Source organism: Anabrus simplex, chromosome 8 (genome assembly GCF_040414725.1).
Source record: "Anabrus simplex isolate iqAnaSimp1 chromosome 8, ASM4041472v1, whole genome shotgun sequence".
Lineage (NCBI taxonomy): Eukaryota > Metazoa > Arthropoda > Insecta > Orthoptera > Tettigoniidae > Anabrus > Anabrus simplex.
The window spans coordinates 189546644-189564542 of NC_090272.1; the positions used below are offsets into that span (position 1 = coordinate 189546644).

Consider the following 17899-nt stretch of genomic DNA (forward strand, 5'->3'; position numbering starts at 1 on the left):
TAATTCTTCTAGCCCGGGGACTGGGTGTTTGTGTTTGTCCCAACACTTTCCTATTCGTATTCACACAACACACTACACTACCAACCACCACAGAAACACGCAACAGTGCTTACATCCCTTCATATAGGGTTGGCGTCAGGAAGGGCATTCGGCCGTAAAACAGGACCAAATCCACATGTGCGACACAGTCCGCACCCGCGACCCCACAGGTGTGGGATAAGCGGTAGAAAAAGAAGAAGATAATACAGCACTGTATAAATACATAAAATAAATTCATTATAATGAATAATTATTATAGTATTATGCTTTCTAACAGCCTCCGTGACCGAGTTCGTTAGCTGCAGTCGCTTAAGTGCGGCCAGTGTCCAGTATTCGGGAGATGGTTCGAACCGCACTGTCGGCAGCCCTGAAGATGGTTTTCCGTGGTTTCCTATTTTCACACCAGGCAAAGGCTCGGTCTGTACCTTAGCTAAGGCCATGGCCGCTTCCTTCCTATTCCTAGGCCTTTCCTATCCCATCGTCGCCATAAGACCTATCTGTGTCGGTGCGACGTAAAACAAATAGCAAAGAAAAAAACAGCCTCCGTGGCTCAGGAGGCAGCGCGTCGGACTCTCACCGCTGGGTTCCGTGGTTCAAATCCCGGTCACTCCATGTGAGATGTGTGCTGGACAAAGCGGAGGCGGGACAGGTTTTTCATTGGGTACTCCGGTTTTCCTTGTCATCTTTCATTCCAGCAACACTCTCCACTATCATTTCATTTCATCTGTCAGTCATTAATCATTGCCCCAGAGGAGTGCGACAGGCTTCGGCAGCCGGCACAATTCCTATCCTCGTCGCAAGATACGGGCTTCATTCATTCTATCCCTGGCCCGGTCACTGACTGGATAACAGGTTGTAGGCTTTCATTTTCATATGCATTCTACCGTACCTTAACAGCTGCCATGTTGTCCTGTACGCTAAATGAAATTTTTCACGCGAAAGCATACTGTATAAACACTGCTAACCGCAGGTACAGTATTTACACACATTTTAGCACATGAAACTGCTCACTTTAAAAAGTTAGTGATTTTGTTTGTTTGGGTTTGTTGAGTTTTACATGATAGACAAAATCTTCAATTTCATTTAAAGCTTGAAACGCGTCGTAATAATCATTTGACTAAGCTACAACAAATTTTCTTTAACTTCCTACCTTTTTGAAAGCTTCAGACGTGATGTACAGTAGTCTCTTCTACGACGTCAGAACTGCTCTCATCTTCATTATAGGTGGTAGTGTCCTGCGCAGATATACAAAATATTATCCGCATCCACGAATGGTTATCCGCGGATATTGTAAATATTTAACTATATTACACCGAAGGTATTGAAACGGGTAGATCTGTTATAACGTGATAAAACATGCCTGATACCCGGCACAAGCCCACTACAGTGACAAGTTTATGAGGGATTGCCTCTTGGGAGAACTACGGACAGATTGAGCCGTTCCCTTCGGAATCTTTGTTCCTTCCTTCCACTAATTGCGGACATAAGCCAGTTAGGCTTAGGTAAGATTTGCGGCTTTATGTCACATGGCTCCTTATATATCATCATTCTCCCATACCAAATGTCAAGGGTCGTCTAACCACAAGCAAAAATAAGAGTATACCTGAGTGAAAATCAATACACTTCATTATTCAGAAATAATCAGCAAAATTATCCGCACTGCCATACAATTTGCATCCGCCAAGACACTACTTCGCGGATATCCGCGGATAACCACATCCGTGCAAGGCTCTAATCATAGGATGGATTGGAATTTTGTAGCACTTGATGCAGACTGTCAACGGCCGTAGCCGTGATGAAACAACGGATCCCGCGAGATCTCCGAAGTTAAGCAACATTGGGCGTGGTCAGGAGTTGGATGGGTTGCCACGCGCTGTTGGTTGGAGGTAAGGGAATGGAGGAGCGGAAAGGAACTGGCCACCCTACCGCACGTAAACTCCGGCTCGGGAACACCTCTGCGGATGTTCAGACCTGCCTTCGGGCAGAATAACCCTTACCTTACATGATGCAACATCAGTATCAACTGTTAAATACGCGCCATAACTGACATCAGTCACTACTTCTTGCCATTGCTCAGGTTCCACGTGAACTTCTAGTTCTTCAGGAACAATTTCTGCATTGTTTTCTTTATTTTTGAAACCTGTTTTACGGAAACAGTTTGCAATTGTTTGCGCACATTCCAAGGTTGAAGGGAACCGGTGGCCAAGTGCAGATGCCCGTAAATAAGCAGTGATCCATGCCATGCCGATCCTACAATCATTGACAGTCGCAGGGATAAAGGTTAAGTCTGTTAAAATAGTGACTATCTGATCATAATTAGGAAGCGACAATAAAAATAGAGAATTCTTGAGAATTATTTGAAGGTTTCAATTCGCGGAACAGTTGCAAAAGTGACTTGTGATAAAATCCTGGCTCCGAATTATCCAAATTTAAGCTTCGAAAATTCTAAAAGGGGAATGAACTTTTATTCCAATTATCTGATTTTCGAATCATACAATGTCGAATTAACCAGAGTCCACCGTACTATAACCCCCAGAATCGTTCCTTTCCCTCCTAGAACTCTCTGCATACGGTACTGTCAATATAAATACCTCTGATGAGATGTTTTTCAGTCTTTTAGGTTCATAGGAATAATAAAAAGTCAAACACTGTTTTACGTGTGGTCTATGGAAGATAAACAGAATCAGTATTTATTGGCACCAGAAATGGCTGATAGCGTACATAAGGTAATATTTTTGACAGAGTCTATTAAAGCAGCATTAAGAATTATATTTTCAATTTTGGGGGAAAATAAATTGTGATGATAAATAACGTACTTGAGAGGTTGGCATGAGGTGAACAAACTACTCAAATAATACATTAGACACTGAATTTATTTTAAAATTTTAGGCTCTAGTTATCATTAGATTACAATGTTTGTTCATCCAGGAAGTACGAAATCATTTCTCTCCATTTGTTGTAATTGCCAGGTTGGATCATCGTGAGACAGATGACTAAAATCCACTGCCCTAAAAAGACCAGCAATCTCAGATACTATCAGGTTTGCGATGTCTTTAGAGCAGATTGTGTGAGAAGCTAAAAGAAACAATAAAGATGTTAATATTAATCTACCATAGCACAGACTTGCCTCGTATCACAATGTGTCATATCAGACCAAGATCGACCCTGATTTGTTTGAAACTGTATCTGTAAGTGTCTCTTTCCCCAATTTTCCTCTTGGTACTTTTGTATTAATAATCGAGGTAATGAGGAAAACTGGTTTTAATGTGTTTAATATGAGGCCATTTTCAGAGATGACGGAGAAATACTCACTCGCTGCTGGAACCCAAACTTTCGTTCCGTCTCCAGAAGTACTTTTCTCGTTAAGGAAGTTGTCCATTGGAAGTGGATTCCTACGAATAAGGAGTTCTGACGAATCTGTACGAAATCAGTTCGTCCAAAATCATGCGTTCTTTGGCTGCATATTCGGCCAAATTATTATACGTCTGAGGTAATGGCGAAGAAATGAAGTTGTGAGACGGGAAAATAGAAGTAACTTACGGTACTGTTACAGTCTATGATGTGAGAGATACAAGAGACAGTTTTGAAATTTAATTTGTAAGCAACCCTCAACTGTAAAAATGAACCAGAAGAGGAAATAGAAGTACTGTTAGAGTTAATGATGCAAATAATATTTGTAAATATTCTTCAGACATAAGTGTTATAAGGTGAATAAAATATATAAACTGAAGTTCTTACACTTCCCTCCCCAACTTCACAACTTCTTCTGGACATTCCGCATGTGATAATTCGACTCTCGTTGGTCCCATAAATACTCCCTATCTTGTATCAAAAATATCAGCTTTTCAATATCCCTGGTAAAAGGCAACTCTTCGTTCGAAAATTCCAAACCAATTCCTGTGTTCGCTGACGAACAATGTCGGTTCTAATGGATGCAGACCAACTTGATTCCAGTGGTTTGGATCGTTCGGCCGTTTTCTTGCATGTTCGTACGAACTCCTCATCAGAACTTTTCGCAGGCTTCCGCTTCCAGTGGACGAGAGTCGTAACACCCTTTGTAAATGAGATTATGATAAAATCGGAATGAAATGATTACGGACTGTCTATAATACTTGATGTGATGGTCTTTAGAAAGATGCATACAAAAAGGTATGATACGACCCAAGTCTGGAAAGTCTAGCTGCTATGAGTGTTCTCGTGGCTCCTTCTCTTCGTGGTCGCAGCACAGCGACGCCTATTTTCCGAGCAGGATCTTGCGCGTGGCGCCGAAGTTCTGGCCGGCCTGCGTTGCTCCCTTGTTGGTGCCAGCCTGTAGTCCTATGATGGTCTCCCCAGCTCGGAGCTGTTCCTCAGTCCACTCTCTGCGGTGCTCCTCTGACGGCCTGGGCCCCAGATAGGGACCGCGGAACTCAGGGTGTTTGTAGGCCTGGAACAACAGCAAAATATTAGCTTCAAACACTGTTTCTCGGACAAACAATTATCGGATATGAGCAAACAATCTTTCACCTCCTGTATTAACCCTAAAATTCATGGTGTAACGCAGGGATGCACAGTAGCGACAACTGGAAATTAGAATTGAGGGGACCGGGCGAGTTGGCCGTGCGGTTAGAGGCGCGTGGCTGTGAGCTTGCATCCGGGAGATAGTGGGCTCGAATCCCACTGTCGGCAGCCCTGAAGATGTTTTCCCGTGGTTTCCCATTTTCACACCAAGCAAATGCTGGGGCTGTTCCTTAATTAAGGCCACGGCCACTTCCTTCCAACTCCTCGGCCTTTGCTATCCGATCGTCGCCATAAGACCTATCTGTGTCGGTGCGACGTAAAGCCACTAGCAAAAAAAGGAATTGAGGGGAGGGGAAGGCACAAAAATTTAGAGACAAGAAAAAGTACCCGGGTTTGAGAGACATAGCGGGCGGCGGGGCGGTGGGTGCGGGGTATATATATAGACTAAAATCTAAAAATGAACTGCAAAATGGTACGTTTATGATGCTTTCAACAAATTTCAACCAGGGGCGTATCCAAGTGAAGGGAGGTGTTACTGGGAGTTAGACCCCTCTCCATGAAATGTTACTTGTTATGTGAACGGTTCCTCTCGGTTTTTTTCCTAGTCGTTTAATTTCGCACTGACACATCAAAGGTTTTCGACGGCGCAAGGATGGGAAAGAGCTAGGACTGGGAAGGTAGCGGTCGTGACTTTAATTAAGGTTGATGCAAATGTAATGGAAACAATTCTCTAAACCCATGGGTAAATAGTGAAAATATCGAGCTCGATTAGTAGGTATTATTATTATTATTATTATTATTATTATTATTATTATTATTATTATTATTATTATTATTATTATTATTATTATTATTATTACTTGTGAGGTGTGGCTATGAAGTTGGTCACGTCAATTATTATTATTATTATTATTATGGCTCCACGGCGCAATGGTTAGCGTGCTGGCCTTTGGTCACAGGGGTTTCGGGTTCGATTCCCGGCAGGGGCGGGAATTTTAACCATCATTGGTTAATTTCCCTAGTATGGGGGCTGGGTGTATGTGCTGTCTTCATCATCATTTCATCCTCATCACGATGCGCAGGTTGCCTACGGGGGTCAAATCAAAAGACCTGCACTTGGCGAGCCGAACCCGTCATGGGATCTCCTGACACTAAAAGCCATACGCCATTTCATTTTACATTTCAATATTATTATTATTATTATTATTATTATTATTATTATTATTATTATTATTATTATTATTATCTACGTAGTTATGTACGACAGGTTGTCAGTACGGACTTTATTTGGTATAAGCCTGGGGTGAAAATAGGAAACCACGGTAAACCACTTTCGATGCTACCGGCCGTAGAGTTCGAAGCCGGAATCTCCCGAATGCAAGCTCATATCATCGCGACCCTAACTGCACGGCCAACTTGCTCGGAGTTCAATCGTGTTGACTGGCGATGGTCTTTGTCATAATTCTCCTAAGATATAAAACCGCGAGGTCATAGATCCATATCGACAAGGAAAATTGTGAAGATGATTATAAAAAATGAGAACAAACTGTAAAGAAACGATCGCTTAAAGAATATGTCCAGAAGGAGTCATGAAAGAGGGAAGAAGGACTCGCTTTACATTAAATGCCCTAACATACCAAAAGCTCATAAAAATGATCAACAATAACATTACATTGACCATTGTTGTGATGTGATTTGTCTCTTCACCTGCCACTCATCTCCAATAGATGGGAGTACTGCTGCGTCCCAAGTAAAACAGCATGTCTGAATATTGACCGAAAACAGCTGGGGAGTTGTCCCGTCAACAGCTAGTATTGTACGAGGGGCGTGCTATATTGTTTCACACTTTATTTATTGTACGTCCGGGTATAGTTCACATTTCACTTTTGAAGGTGGTGACGTGTAACTAGTGTCTTGTTCCACCGTCTGGTAGCAGCACATGCACAGACGCCAATGAATGCACTCGTCATACCATTTCATAACAACACTGTCAGCGTAGCAGCAGACAACGTGGAAAGCAACCGTCGGGGACAGCGCTATACGACTTGGTTCCTATGGAAAGAAGGCGTGACCACTGCAGAAATTCACCGGCGCTTGGTGGCAGTCTGTGGAGAACATGCGCCGTCACGGAAAACAGTTTACTACTGGGTGGAAGGTTGGAAAACAGGGCGCACATCGGTGGTCAAGGGAACCAGTTCTGGAAGGAATGTGACAGTGTCAACTCTAGCCAACATTGCCCGGTCGAACAGGCCATCCAAGGAAACAAATGCATCACATTTATGGAATTAAGGCAGCCACGGGAAATTGCCGAAACACCCTGCAGCGGATCGTGCACGGCCACTTACAGTTGGGGAAGGTGTCATCCACGTGCGTGCCTAGACTCTTGCGTGCAGACTAAAAGCAGAGGCGTGTGGTACCAACTGATTGTCACCTGTTCCGGAACATGAAGAAACATCTGCGTGGTCGCCATTTTGTGGATTTTGGAAAACTGGACACAGCTGTCAAGGCATGGGTACGCAGCACTCCGAAGAATGGTTTCAGGAAGGTCTGGAGAGACTGACACATCGATGGCAAAAATGCATACAAGGAGATTATGTTGAGAAGGTGGTCGTTACAACTGATGTATAATGTTCTTCATTTGGGTAGCAAAAATAAAGTGTAAAACAATATAGTACGCCCTTCATATACACTGACTGACAGAGCAAATGCAACACCAAGAAGGAGTGGTCAGAACTTTATGCCAATTGCAGGGTAGACTGACGTCACTGAGGTATGCTCATGATGTGAAATGCGCCGCTGTGCTGCGCACGTAGCGAACGATAAATGGGACACGGCGTTGGCGAATGGCCCACTTCGTACCGTGATTTCTCAGCCGACAGTCATTGTAGAACGTGTTGTCGTGTGCCACAGGACACGTGTATAGCTAAGAATGCCAGGCCGCCGTCAACAGAGGCATTTCCAGCAGACAGACGACTTTACGAGGGGAATGGTGATCGGGCTGAGAAGGGCAGGTTGGTCGCTTCGTCAAATCGCAGCCGATACCCATAGGGATGTGTCCACGGTGCAGCGCCTGTGGCGAAGATGGTTGGCGCAGGGACATGTGGCACGTGCGAGGGGTCCAGGCGCAGCCCGAGTGATGTCAGCACGCGAGGATCGGCGCATCCGCCGCCAAGCGGTGGCAGCCCCGCACGCCACGTCAACCGCCATTCTTCAGCATGTGCAAGACACCCTGGCTGTTCCAATATCGACCAGAACAATTTCCCGTCGATTGGTTGAAGGAGGCCTGCACTCCCGGCGTTCGCTCAGAAGACTACCATTGACTCCACAGCATAGACGTGCACGCCTGGCATGGTGCCGGGCTAGAGCGACTTGGCTGAGGGAATGGCGGAACGTCGTGTTCTCCGATGAGTCACGCTTCTGTTCTGTCAGTGATAGTCACCGCAGACGAGTGTGGCGTCGGCGTGGAGAAAGGTCAAATCCGGCAGTAACTGTGGAGCGCCCTACCGCTAGACAACGCGGCATCATGGTTTGGGGCGCTATTGCGTATGATTCCACGTCACCTCTAGTGCGTATTCAAGGCACGTTAAATGCCCACCGCTACGTGCAGCATGTGCTGCGGCCGGTGGCACTCCCGTACCTTCAGGGGCTGCCCAATGCTCTGTTTCAGCAGGATAATGCCCGCCCACACACTGCTCGCATCTCCCAACAGGCTCTACGAGGTGTACAGATGCTTCCGTGGCCAGCGTACTCTCCGGATCTCTCACCAATCGAACACGTGTGGGATCTCATTGGACGCCGTTTGCAAACTCTGCCCCAGCCTCGTACGGACGACCAACTGTGGCAAATGGTTGACAGAGAATGGAGAACCATCCCTCAGGACACCATCCGCACTCTTATTGACTCTGTACCTCGACATGTTTCTGCGTGCATCGCCGCTCGCGGTGGTCCTACATCCTACTGAGTCGATGCCGCGCGCATTGTGTAACCTGCATATCGGTTTGAAATAAACATCAATTATTCGTCCGTGCCGTCTCTTTTTTTTCCCAACTTTCATCCCTTTAGAACCACTCCTTCTTGGTGTTGCATTTGCTCTGTCAGTCAGTGTATTTGGAGAGCTTGTTTGACTTCATGTGTTTCAGATACTGGATTCTGCTACTCATATTTTCTTTCCAAATGTCTACGTTTTCTGATGTTGTTATTTTGTATATTGACTGCCTGTACAGTATCTTTCAGCCCATATTCCATTGTGTAGATTCCTGATGGCTGGAGCAACGTTGGTTTTGCGTAGTGTGTTATTTTCGTCAATGTTTATTGCAGCACACATGACATCGTTGTTTGTATTTTATTGGTAGTCCCCGTTCAAATTAAAACTGGATCGTTCATTATCCCTTTGTATTTAATTCCTTTCGTGAGTAGGAAAGCATGATTTACTTGCACATAAGAATCCATATACTCAAGGGAAGGAAGAATAATTCTCTTCCAAAAACGTGGACGCGCAACACCCACTAAAATATCCCCACGCCGTCGCTGCCGTCGACATTGTGACTTATTTTGTTCTATCGTATAACCTTCTTCTTCTTCTTTCTTATTCTCTAGCCTATTTCAATCCACTGCTAGATATAGGCCTCTTCCATATGCTTCCATCGTCTTCGGCCTTGAGCCACTTGGAAACAGCGTGTTCCAGCCAACAGCTTTGTCATCGAGCCATCTCTTCCGGGGTCTTCCAACGCCTCTCTTGAGTTCCCATGGTCTCCAGTGAACAATCCTAGAGGTCCACCTGTAACAGTTGTAGTCTTGCCATTTTAGTCTTGCTACTCTCTCTAGGATGTCTGTTATATTCGTTCTTCTCCTGATGTCCTCTGAACGGATCTTATCCCTAAGGCTGATACCTAGCATCTCTCTCACCATGGCTCGTTGTATTCGCTGAAACTTGCGAGCACTTGCCTTCGTCAAAGTCATCGTTTCCAGACCGTAAGTAGCAACTGGCATCACGCACGTATTATAAACCTTGGTCTCCAACATCCTTCTTGGTCAGGATGAATCTTAGTTTTCGGAATGCTATCCAACTCATATCTACTCTGTGAGGAATTTCTGCACGTTGGTTTTCCAAGTGTTATCTTGTGTCCAAGATAGATGTACTCATCGACAGCTTCTATATGTTCGTTTCCCATTGTAAGTGGTTGACTTTCTGGGCTTAGGATTTTCGTTTTCTTTCTTTCTTAATTTGGTTACCCTCCAGGGTTGGTTTTACCCTCGGACTCAGAGAGGGATTCCACCTCTATCACCTTAAGGGCAGTGTCCTGGAGCTTCAGACTCTGGGTCGGGGATACAACTAGGGTGGATGACCAGTATCTCGCCCAGGCGGCCTCACCTGCTATGCTTAACAAGGGCCTTGCGGGGGGATGGGAAGATTGGAAGGGATAGACAAGGAAGAGAGAAGGAAGCGTCTGTGGCCTTAAGTTAGGTACCATCCCGGCATTTGCCTGGAAGAGAAGTGGGAAACCACGGAAAACCACTTCCAGAATGGCTGAGGTGGGAATCGAACCCACCTCTACTCAGTTGACCTCCCAAGGCTGAGTGGACCCCGTTCCAGCCCTCGTACCACATTTCAAATTTCGCGGCAGAGCCGGGATTCGAACCCCGACCTCCGGGAGGGGCAGCTAATCACACTAACCACTACACCACAGAGGCGGACGATTTTCGTTTTACTAATGTTCATTTCCAAACCAATCTTAGTAGAGGCAGTTTTTAATTCTTGGATCATGCTTTCTAGCTCATCTACATTATCACTTATGAGCACCATGTCGTCGTATAACCTGCATTGTCAAAAATATAGCTTATCTTTTTCGGTACTAGTATTTGCAAAAACAATCCATTACTTTATTAAGAATGATCTCATTACGTCCGACTCCATGGCTAAATGGTAGCGTGCTGGCCTTTAGTCACAGAGGTCCAAGGTTCGATTCCCAGCAGGGTCCGGAATTTAAACCATATTTGGTTAATTTTGCTGGCACGGGGGCTGGGTGTATGTGTCGTCATCATCATCATCATGCCATCCTCATCACGACGCGCAAGTCGCCTACGGGAATCAAATCAAAAGACCTGCATCTGCGCGGGGCTCTAAAAGCCATACGCCATTTCATTTCATCTCATCATGTCATTGGTGAAGTTTGATTAAAGTGCTGGGAAATACTGTACTGAAGGTTGCTGCCCAAATTCATCAACGACTATTCAATCTTGAATAAAGAATGTAGCCTAAGGACAGTTTCACAATGTGTGAGGTTATGAACTAATGCTGGCGTTAATATTTTAAATATATGATTTATAAGGAATAATAATAATAATAATAATAATAATAATAATAATAATGTTGACTAACCAAAAATATCTATAACAAAAATGTATCTCCAAGCACACAAAACTAAGACATTACAATACAGTAATTACCAGAATATCTTTATGGATTAGAAACGCTAATTTTGAACAGGAAAGCAAGCATTGAAAACATTGAGGAAAAAGGAACGGAAAATCATAAGAAAAATTCTGAGCCCGAAACTCAGGGACGGAAAATATCAACTTAGAGGCAGACTGGAAATCAAACAATACACAAATATTCACAGTGACATTAGAAAACGCAAACTAAGGTTCTACAGACATATGAAAAGAATGCATCCAAACAGACTTACCAAACAAATAGTCGAATTCTATAAAAACAGGAGTATGCTAGAACAGACACAATGAAATGGATTGGAGAAATTAAAACCGATTTGAAACAGGCAGGAATTACACCAGCAGATGTCCAAAACAGGGTAATCTTCAGATCCAAAATTCACAAATGGCAAGTTGACCAAAGGAAAGACCAAAGAAGAAGACTGAACAACCTACTCTAAAGACAGAAAGAAAGCCCATAGTAAAAGAATGAAAGAAATGTGGGCACTGAAAACAAAGGCACGCCTCTATGTACTTTGCGTAGTCTTAACGGGCTTAATCGCATTTAATAATAATAGTATAATCTTAGCTACCGTGTGCAGACATTTTAATTTGACGCGATATGGCTGTCTGCTCGTCAATTTCGACGCTCCGTTTTGCTGTAAGGCCTACTAGATGGCAATATCTCTCTCGGGCGTCTATGGTTGTTTTAATTAATGTTATCGGGTAAACACCAAACGTGTCAACAGAGATCTTTTACATGCCGACATCGTACGACATGGAGTGTCGAATGGACTCTTTTTTCTGTCCTTCCAAAATCCGACTACCTCTGCCGGGTTTCAACCCGCTACCTTGGGATGCGGAGGCCGACACTACGACTGATCCATAGAGGCAGATGTGTTATGAATTAATTTAAATTCTTGGAACAGATTTGATGTATATTTGAATCTTTGTGGGACATTGATGATATACAAGCATAGACATCTGTGGAATGTTGGATGCTATTGGTGAGAGCGAGATATCATTGTTGTGTGGTCAAGGGAATCCGTCCATTGTTGACGAGGCATGTGAATCAATCAATCATGCAATATTGAATTAATTATTGTGCTTCTCTAAGCGGCGGTGCGGCTTTGATGTTCCTTGCCTTGTGCCGTGCCAATGACACCTTCAGTAAGATGGAATGGGGTTCACCCTCCGTCGTGAGTCCAAGTCCCGAGGTGGTGCAGCTCTTCTCAGACACACCCCCAATGGAGATGAGTTACACGGACCATTTTAACCACATGCCAAACCTCCTGCCGTTCTTAAATATTTGGAAGTACCGGGAATTGAACCCGGAGCATAGAAGGAGGACGGCACTAGCCGTACGCCAAGGAGAAGGACGTAAAACCAAGCGAGGAGCTGACTGATACGAGAGGCAGAGGACCCGGTCCCAAAAGCCAACAAAAGGCTGGGGATGTCGTCACACTCACTGGAACACACACGGTATCCCCTGCCTGTCGTAAGAGGCCGTAGGGGCTCTGGGCTTGGGATAGTGGGTTGGCGACCACGGGCCCCTTAGCTGAATCCTGACATTGCTTCCACTTACTTGTGCCAAGCTCCTCACTTTCATCTATCCTATCCGACCTCTCTTGATCAACTCTTGTTTTTTCCGACCCCGGCGGTATTAGAGCATTCGAGGACTAGGGAGTCTTCCATTTTCACGCCCTTCGTGGCCCTTATCTATCTTTGGCTGACACCTTCATTTTTCGAAGTGTCGGATACCTTTCATTTTTTCCCTATGATTAGTGTTATATAGAGGATGGTGCCTAGATGTAGTTCCTCTCAATACAAGGATTACTACCACCACAACGCCTTCGAAACAATAAATAACCAAGTTATTCAGCAAGTGGCAAAGCCCTAGTGAATGAAATCAGACGACTGGTATGTGAAATTGCAGCTATGGAGATACGACGAGTGTTTCGGTTTTGTTTTTGTTTTTTTGTTTTTTGTTTTTTTTTCCACCGATGCAACGTTTGTATGGGAAACGATCATTTTCAACAGCTGATTTAATGAAAGGAAAGATCTACACTAGTTTCCAACGTAACTCATTGTTAACTCTCAAGTAATAATTTATCCGCCTCTGGGGTGTAGTGGTTAGTGTGATTAGCTGCCACCCCCAGAGGCCCGGTTTCGATTCCCGGCTCTGGCACGGAATTTGAAAAGTGGTACGAGGGCTGGAACGGGATGCACTCAGCCTCAGGAGGTCAACTGAGTAGAGGGGTTTCGATTCTCACGTCAGCCATCCTGGAAGTGGTTTCCCGTGGTTTTCCACTTCTTCTCCAGGCAAATGCCGGGATGATACCTAACATAATGCCACGGCCGCTTCCTTCCCTCTTCGTTGTTTATCCCTCCGAATCATCCCAACCTCCCACAAGGCCCCTGTTCAGCATAGCAGGTAAGGCTGCCTGGGCGAGGTACTGGTCTTCCTTCCCAGGTGTATCTCCCCGATCCAAAGTCTCACGCTGCAGGTCACTGCCCTTGAGGCGGTAGAGGCGTGATACCTCGCTAAGTCGGAGGGAAAAACCAATCCTGGAGGGTAAACGGATTAAGAAAGATGGAAAAAAGTAATAATTTAGGTCTACAGCAATGAAACTGATTGCCCGCCCGCGCTGTCAGAGCTCACCGGTGAGTCTAGCAATGGATTGCGGGCAGTCTGTTCCCCCGTTGCCCCCGGCATAGTACAGTAAGTTTTGCTGCCTCGCCCTCTATAGAGTGTGTACGACAGACAGGAAAAATACTCATTCGCATCCTCATTGTTTGACAAGCTGACGCGGAAAAGTATGGCTTCTCTACCGCTTTTCACGAGAGTTCAATCCTGATGTAAAATAGGCGGAGCACCTTGCCTTTGCTCGTGGATATGGACGTAGTTGATTGGAGAAGCAACCGTCGCACTCAGTCGACTGTATGTGAGCTCGAAGCAAAGTAGTAGACCTACGTCGCATTAATTTTATTTTAGTTTATTACATTTAGAGAGTTTGGAATGCGTAATCAAATTAAAATATGGTTGTCATATATACCGGTATATATATGCCTTTTATATAAAATAGTGATTAAATAACGAGAAATGAATGCACAAGGCGTGGTGTAATACAGGAAGACTTCTGGTAGTGGGGGGAAAGTCCCAAGCTGCACAGTGTGTTGATAAGGTGTTGCATCTTCCAACAGTCAGTAAGTATTCATAGTGAGAGAAATGGAGCAATAGGTAGGACCATCGCGTGTAGTGAAGCACAAAGAGAGAAAAAACGCTCAGAAGTGACCATAGACAGGGCATTGTGAATGTGCTTAAAAAACTAAGTGAACAGAATCCAGGTTTAGTCGTAAAAGAGTTAGGGAAATTAAGTACAGGGTTGTTTGGTGTGTCGGCTAGTTCGGTTCATAATGAATAAATAAGTAAATAAATAAATAAATAAATAAATAAATAAATAAATAACATAGGCCTTAATCTTCAGCAGATCTCCCTTCAAACCCCTCCGTTTAGTTTCACACAGCTCAAAAACTGTTCCTCATCTATTTTAGGTAGGGTTCACAAATATGTTTATTCAGAAGTTCAGATCTTCGCACTGTTGTCGTATGCGATGCGCAGACCTGTACGTCCGAACACGAGACGTTGACGGGGTGGAGGTTGGTACTACACGCTCAGCGAATCGCAGCTCTTTCTTTGGTGGAGGCATGGACATACCATGTTTACATCAGGATTAAACTCTCGTGAAAAGACATATAATCAATGAGACAATGATAACAAGAGAGACTTACTGTTCTCCCGAGAGCGAAGATGGTCATGGTGACGTTAGCGATGTCCTTCTTGTCCCACAGGTCCACGGTCTGGAACAGGTCAACGTCAGGGACACCGTACTTCACGCAGGCCTTCTGGAACCTGCAAGAGAGATAACAAGAACTCAATAAATAATAATCTTAGCCAAAAAAACGAGAAGACGCTCAAGAGATGCTGGAGAGCCTGCATGAAATCGCCGAAAAAGTGGGTCTTTAAAAAATCTGTTATGAAAAGACATTATATGGAGTACAAGCACCACAGCGAGAGGTGCAGAGTGTGTCCGTGATTATGTTACAAACTTTTAGGGATGATGGAGGACGACAAATGGATCAATGTGACATAAGGAACCGTAGTCCGGAAACGTTCAAGTCAAAAGTTCTTAATGATTGTGTGGCAGGCCAGTTTCTTCTTCCTCTCAGCTTAAATGCACCAGTGTTTCACAGTGGTGCTCATAAATGTACTACCCACGTTCCTGGAACACATCCCACTTGCCCTTCCTCAACGGATGTGGTTCCAACATGATGGAGCCCCACCTCACTTTGGACTGAACAACTGGATCAGACATTCCCTGCAAAGTGGATAGGAAGAGGAGGTCCTGTTTCGTGGCCCGCTAGTTCACCTGATCTCACCCCACTTGATTTCTTCTTGTGGGACCATGTGAAAAGCCTTGTGAATGAGACACCTGTCAAGACTGAAGAAGATCTCTTGGCAAGAATTCTCGCTGCCTGTGATGCTGTTCAAACGACATAGGGGATATTCGAACGGGTACGGCAGGACTTTGTGCGACGATGTCATGCCTGCATTGACGCCGGAGGATGCCATTTCAGACGTTTGTAGTAAATAGAGCTGCTTTTGAAACTTGTGCAGGTAAACGGAATTAAATAAGTAGAATTTTGCTTAACTTTCGACTCGATCGTTTCCGGACTACGGTTCCTTGTCTCAAATTGATCCATTTGCCGTCCTCCATCACCCCTGGAAGTTTGTATGATCACCACGGATACACACGGTATATGGAGGCAAAACATGGCAGGATTAAAAGGACAGACAAGTTCAAATACCTGGGTGATGGATCCAACTCAACGGACTGGATAAAAAAAAAAAAGCAAACAAGGCAAGAGCCAGAAAATTAGATCTGGTCCACAAGCTAACATAGAACAGGCATAACAAACAGGCATCCGACATAATAACTCAGTAATAAAACCGGAAGGATTATACGCTTCAGAGTGCCTTATTTTAATTCTTTTTCTATTTGCTTTACGTCGCACCGACACGTATGTCCTATGACGACGATGGGATAGGAAAGGCCTAGGAATGGGAAGGAAGCGACCGTGGCCTTAATTAAGGTACAGCTCCAGCATTTGCCTGGTGTGAAAATGGGAAACCACGGAAAACAATCTTCAGTGCTGCCGACAGTGGGGTACGAACCCACAGCTCACAGCTGCGAGCTCCTAACCGCACGTCCAACTCACCCAGTATTATTATTACTACTTCCCAACTCTGGTAATATATACTATGCATTATACTGTATATAAAATGATAGTTCGGGTAACACAACGAACTCACGAAATAACAACAAAATAAAATTAAGTGTAAACTAAACTGATAACAAGATAAAATTAACGTATCCATGTGCCAAACAAAAACAGATCCAAGCCATAACAAGATCGAACTGCCACAACATAAAAACATTCACAGTCAATCACTTAGCTTGTACAATAGTCTATTATTATAGACAACATGGTAACGGTCACAATGCAGTCCACATAGGTAACAAACACAGCTGGGATCAGGCGTATGGCAGAATTTAGACTTGCAGACCTTACGGTGGTAGCCATGCACCGCCAAAGAATTTACAAAGAATTCAGTGTCACAAGCCCCCCAAAGCCCGTAACTTCACTGAATGTGAGGCCGTAACTACAGGCGTGCAGTTGGACATTGTCGAGCAGCTCGCCCCTGAATCGACTGAGAGTAGGGGTCCCATCCTCCAGAAACAGGGACTGTGGCATCCAACTCACTATTAAATTGTGTAAATGTGGTGACTTCCAGAATCGCACACAGCTCCTTGTCTGCAGCAAACCGGGTGAACCTTGCAACTATTCACGATCTTGAAAGGCAACGACAAGGTCACTGCGGCTGCTGAGTTTTGAAAAAATTAACTTGATTTGGACACGGTAAGTAAGTATTGACAATTTCTGGGCTTCATTTCGTCAAATATTTTCAGACGGACTTGGTTCACAATGGTTCTGAACTCCTCATATGACTTGTCAAACATATTTTGGATGGAAATACTATAGTTGTTTTTAAAGAAATACGGCAATGCGATTAGCATATTTCTCTAAATACAATGCATCTGTTTGGTTCTCAAAATGTGATTTATTTCTCATTCATTTCGAAAAATTCCGTAAGAAAATTACATCTGAGAATGAATAGTTGGTGGTTCAAACTAACGATCGCGCGGGAATTATACTACTGCCACCTGGTGGCGAACATCCTAAACAGCCGTGACCCCACCCAAGGCCATCACGTCCCGCCCCTACATGAAGATGACCCATGCGGTGCAGCCACATGCTCCAAATGATGGCCCTGCCCAGAAGGAAAACATGAATTGAAAGAAGGTATATTTTATTACTCCTGTACGTTGATGTTTTCCCATTACAAGATCCGACGCCTGCCGATCTGCACGCGTCCTCCTCGTCCTTACTTCATCGTAGCGCCACTTCCGTGAGAGTCCGTCATCCCTGTCCCTCCCTTCGTGTTCTCTTCAGACATAACAGCGTTAATTTCACAGTATTGAGCATTTCAAATTCTAATAAAGCCACTCGTTATTTTTTAAAGATCACTGAGCATTCATTTCTACCAGAACGATCTTGGAATATACAACCTTTTTAATAAAAGAGGCTGCGAGAAAGCTTAGGAAGTGAAATTTATTGAGATATTTCTACGATTTAGTTTTCTTTAACGAGATTTTATACTTGATAACAGAAGAGATAGTTTGACTCGCACTTATTTTTCTGCATGGGAAGACCTCGAGTGTCAAGGGAGATGTCTCCTTGACAATGAAACGAGGGTCAAATAATACTAAAACGGCCATCTTAATTTAGAAATGCTGAAAACAAAACT

General features: G+C 44.3%; 1 protein-coding gene across 1 annotated transcript in view; it reads right to left on the reverse strand.

Moving 5' to 3' along the window:
• Positions 1-2690: 2690 nt before the first annotated feature.
• The window catches only part of LOC136878946 (muscle-specific protein 20), a 238107-nt gene continuing 222898 nt past the window's right edge, over positions 2691-17899 (reverse strand). Inside the window, exons 3-4 of the mRNA XM_067152574.2 lie at positions 14761-14881; positions 2691-4465 (exon numbers count right to left, since the gene is read on the reverse strand). Of these exons, the coding sequence (XP_067008675.1) occupies positions 4274-4465; positions 14761-14881 (313 nt within the window). The 3' untranslated portion in view covers positions 2691-4273. The remainder of the gene's footprint in view (positions 4466-14760; positions 14882-17899) is intronic.